At 57.8% G+C, this 2,500-nt stretch overlaps 1 protein-coding gene across 1 annotated transcript in view; it reads right to left on the bottom strand.

The window, feature by feature from the left end:
* The window catches only part of ugdh (UDP-glucose 6-dehydrogenase), a 25,677-nt gene that overhangs the window by 7,664 nt on the left and 15,513 nt on the right, over window positions 1-2,500 (bottom strand). Inside the window, exon 8 of the mRNA XM_082974011.1 lies at window positions 1,878-2,008. Within this exon, the coding sequence (XP_082830137.1) occupies window positions 1,878-2,008 (131 nt within the window). The remainder of the gene's footprint in view (window positions 1-1,877; window positions 2,009-2,500) is intronic.

The raw sequence follows: 2,500 nt of genomic DNA, 5'->3' as shown, positions 1-2,500 counted from the left end.
GAGAGAGGGGAACGAGGAGGAGGAGGGAGGAGGAGAGGGAACGAGGAGGAGGAAGAGAGGGAACGAGGAGGAGGAAGAGAGGGAACGAGGAGGAGGAAGAGAGGGAACGAGGAGGAGGAAGAGAGGGAACGAGGAGGAGGAAGAGAGGGAACGAGGGAAGAGGAAGAGAGGGAACGAGGGGAGGAGGAACGAGGAGGAGAGGGAACGAGGAGGAGCGAGGAGGAAGAGGAAGAGAGGGAACGAGGAGGAGAGAGGAAGGAGAGGGAACGAGGAGGAAGAGGAAGAGAGGGAACGAGGAAGAGGAGGAGGAGGAAGAGAGGGAACGAGGAGGAAGAGGAAGAGAGGGAACGAGGAGGAGGGAAGAGAGGGAACGAGGAGGAGGAAGAGAGGGAACGAGGAGGAGGAAGAGAGGGAACGAGGAGGAGGAAGAGAGGGAACGAGGAGAGAGGAAGAGAGGGAACGAGGAGGAGGAAGAGAGGGAACGAGGAGGAGGAAGAGAGGGAACGAGGAGGAGGAAGAGAGGGAACGAGGAGGAGGAGAGAGGGAACGAGGAGGAAGAGGAAGAGAGGGAACGAGGAGGAAGAGGAAGAGAGGGAACGAGGAGGAGGAAGAGAGGGAACGAGGAGGAAGAGGAGAGAGGGAACGAGGAGGAAGAGGAGAGAGGGAACGAGGAGGAGGAAGAGAGGGAACGAGGAGGAGGAAGAGAGGGAACGAGGAGGAGGAAGAGAGGGAACGAGGAGGAGGAAGAGAGGGAACGAGGAGGAGGAAGAGAGGGAACGAGGAGGAGGAAGAGAGGGAACGAGGAGGAGGAAGAGAGGGAACGAGGAAGAGGAAGAGAGGGAACGAGGAAGGAGGAAGAGAGGGAACGAGGAGGAGGAAGAGAGGGAACGAGGAAGAGGAAGAGAGGGAACGAGGAGGAAGAGGAAGAGAGGGAACGAGGAGGAGGAAGAGAGGGAACGAGGAGGAAGAGGAAGAGAGGGAACGAGGAGGAAGAGGAAGAGAGGGAACGAGGAGGAGGAAGAGAGGGAACGAGGAGGAAGAGGAAGAGAGGGAACGAGGAGAGAGGAAGAGAGGGAACGAGGAGGAGGAAGAGAGGGAACGAGGAGGAGGAAGAGAGGGAACGAGGAGGAGAGGAAGAGAGGGAACGAGGAGGAGAGGAAGAGAGGGAACGAGGAGGAAGAGGAAGAGAGGGAACGAGGAGGAGGAAGAAGAGAGGGAACGAGGAGGAGGAAGAGAGGGAACGAGGAGGAGGAAGAGAGGGAACGAGGAGGAGGAAGAGAGGGAACGAGGAGGAGGAAGAGAGGGAACGAGGAGGAGGAAGAGAGGGAACGAGGAGGAGGAGGAAGAGGGAACGAGGAGGAGGAGGAAGAGGGAACGAGGAGGAGGAGGAAGAGGGAACGAGGAGGAGGAAGAGAGGGAACGAGGAGGAAGAAGAGAGGGAACGAGGAGGAGGAAGAGAGGGAACGAGGAGGAGGAAGAGAGGGAACGAGGAGGAGGAAGAGAGGGAACGAGGAGGAGGAAGAGAGGGAACGAGGAGGAGGAAGAGAGGGAACGAGGAGGAGGAGGAAGAGGGAACGAGGAGGAGGAAGAGAGTGAACGAGGAGGAGGAAGAGAGGGAACGAGGAGGAGGAAGAGAGGGAACGAGGAGGAGGAAGAGAGGGAACGAGGAGGAGGAAGAGAGGGAACGAGGAGGAGGAGGAGAGGGAACGAGGAGGAGGAGGAGGAGAGGGAACGAGGAGGAGGAGGAGGAGAGGGAACGAGGAGGAGGAGGAGGAGAGGGAACGAGGAGGAGGAGGAGAGGGAACGAGGAGGAGGAAAAGAGGGAACGAGGAGGAGGAAGAGAGGGAACGAGGAGGAGGAGGAGAGGTAATAGATACCTGGTATCTCCAGTGTCTTTCTTAAATGAGAATCCCAGCAGAGCGATCTTCTTCCCTGTCACTGTGTTAAATAGACAGTCAATGATCCGACACGCAAACCTCCTGCGCTGGTACTCATTCATATCAATCACCTGGAGAGAGGAGGAGGAGGAGAGGAAGGGGGGGAGGGAGAGGAGGGAGGGGAAGGAGGGGAAGGAGGGTGGGAGGGAGGAGGAGGGAAGGAAGGAGGGATGAGCGAGGGGAGGAGGAGGAGAGGAAGGAGGGAGGAGGGAGAGGAAGGGGGGAGAGGAGGGAGGGAGGGGGAGAGGAGGAGAGGAAGGGGGGAGGAGAGGAGGAGAGGAAGGGGGGAGAGGAAGGGGGGAGGAGAGGAAGGAGGGAGGAGAGGAAGAAGAGAAAGGAGGGAGAGGGAGGAGGGAAGATGGAGAGAAGATGGAGGGAGGGAAAGGAGGGAGGATGGAGGGAGGGAGAGGAAGGGAGAAAAGGAAGGAGGTGTGATGAAAGAATAATAAATACAGCTGTGAGCAGCAATGAACGGGGTTCACAGGACGACAGAAAGGACACAAGATGAGTCGGAGAACAAAGCAAGCACTATCATGTTGGAAATATCTTTACACACGCAAATA

The sequence above is a fragment of the Salmo salar genome, chromosome 04 (genome assembly GCF_965601325.2).
Source record: "Salmo salar chromosome 04, fSalSal1, whole genome shotgun sequence".
Classification (NCBI taxonomy): domain Eukaryota; kingdom Metazoa; phylum Chordata; class Actinopteri; order Salmoniformes; family Salmonidae; genus Salmo; species Salmo salar.
This window is presented reverse-complemented; position numbering and strand designations above follow the sequence as displayed.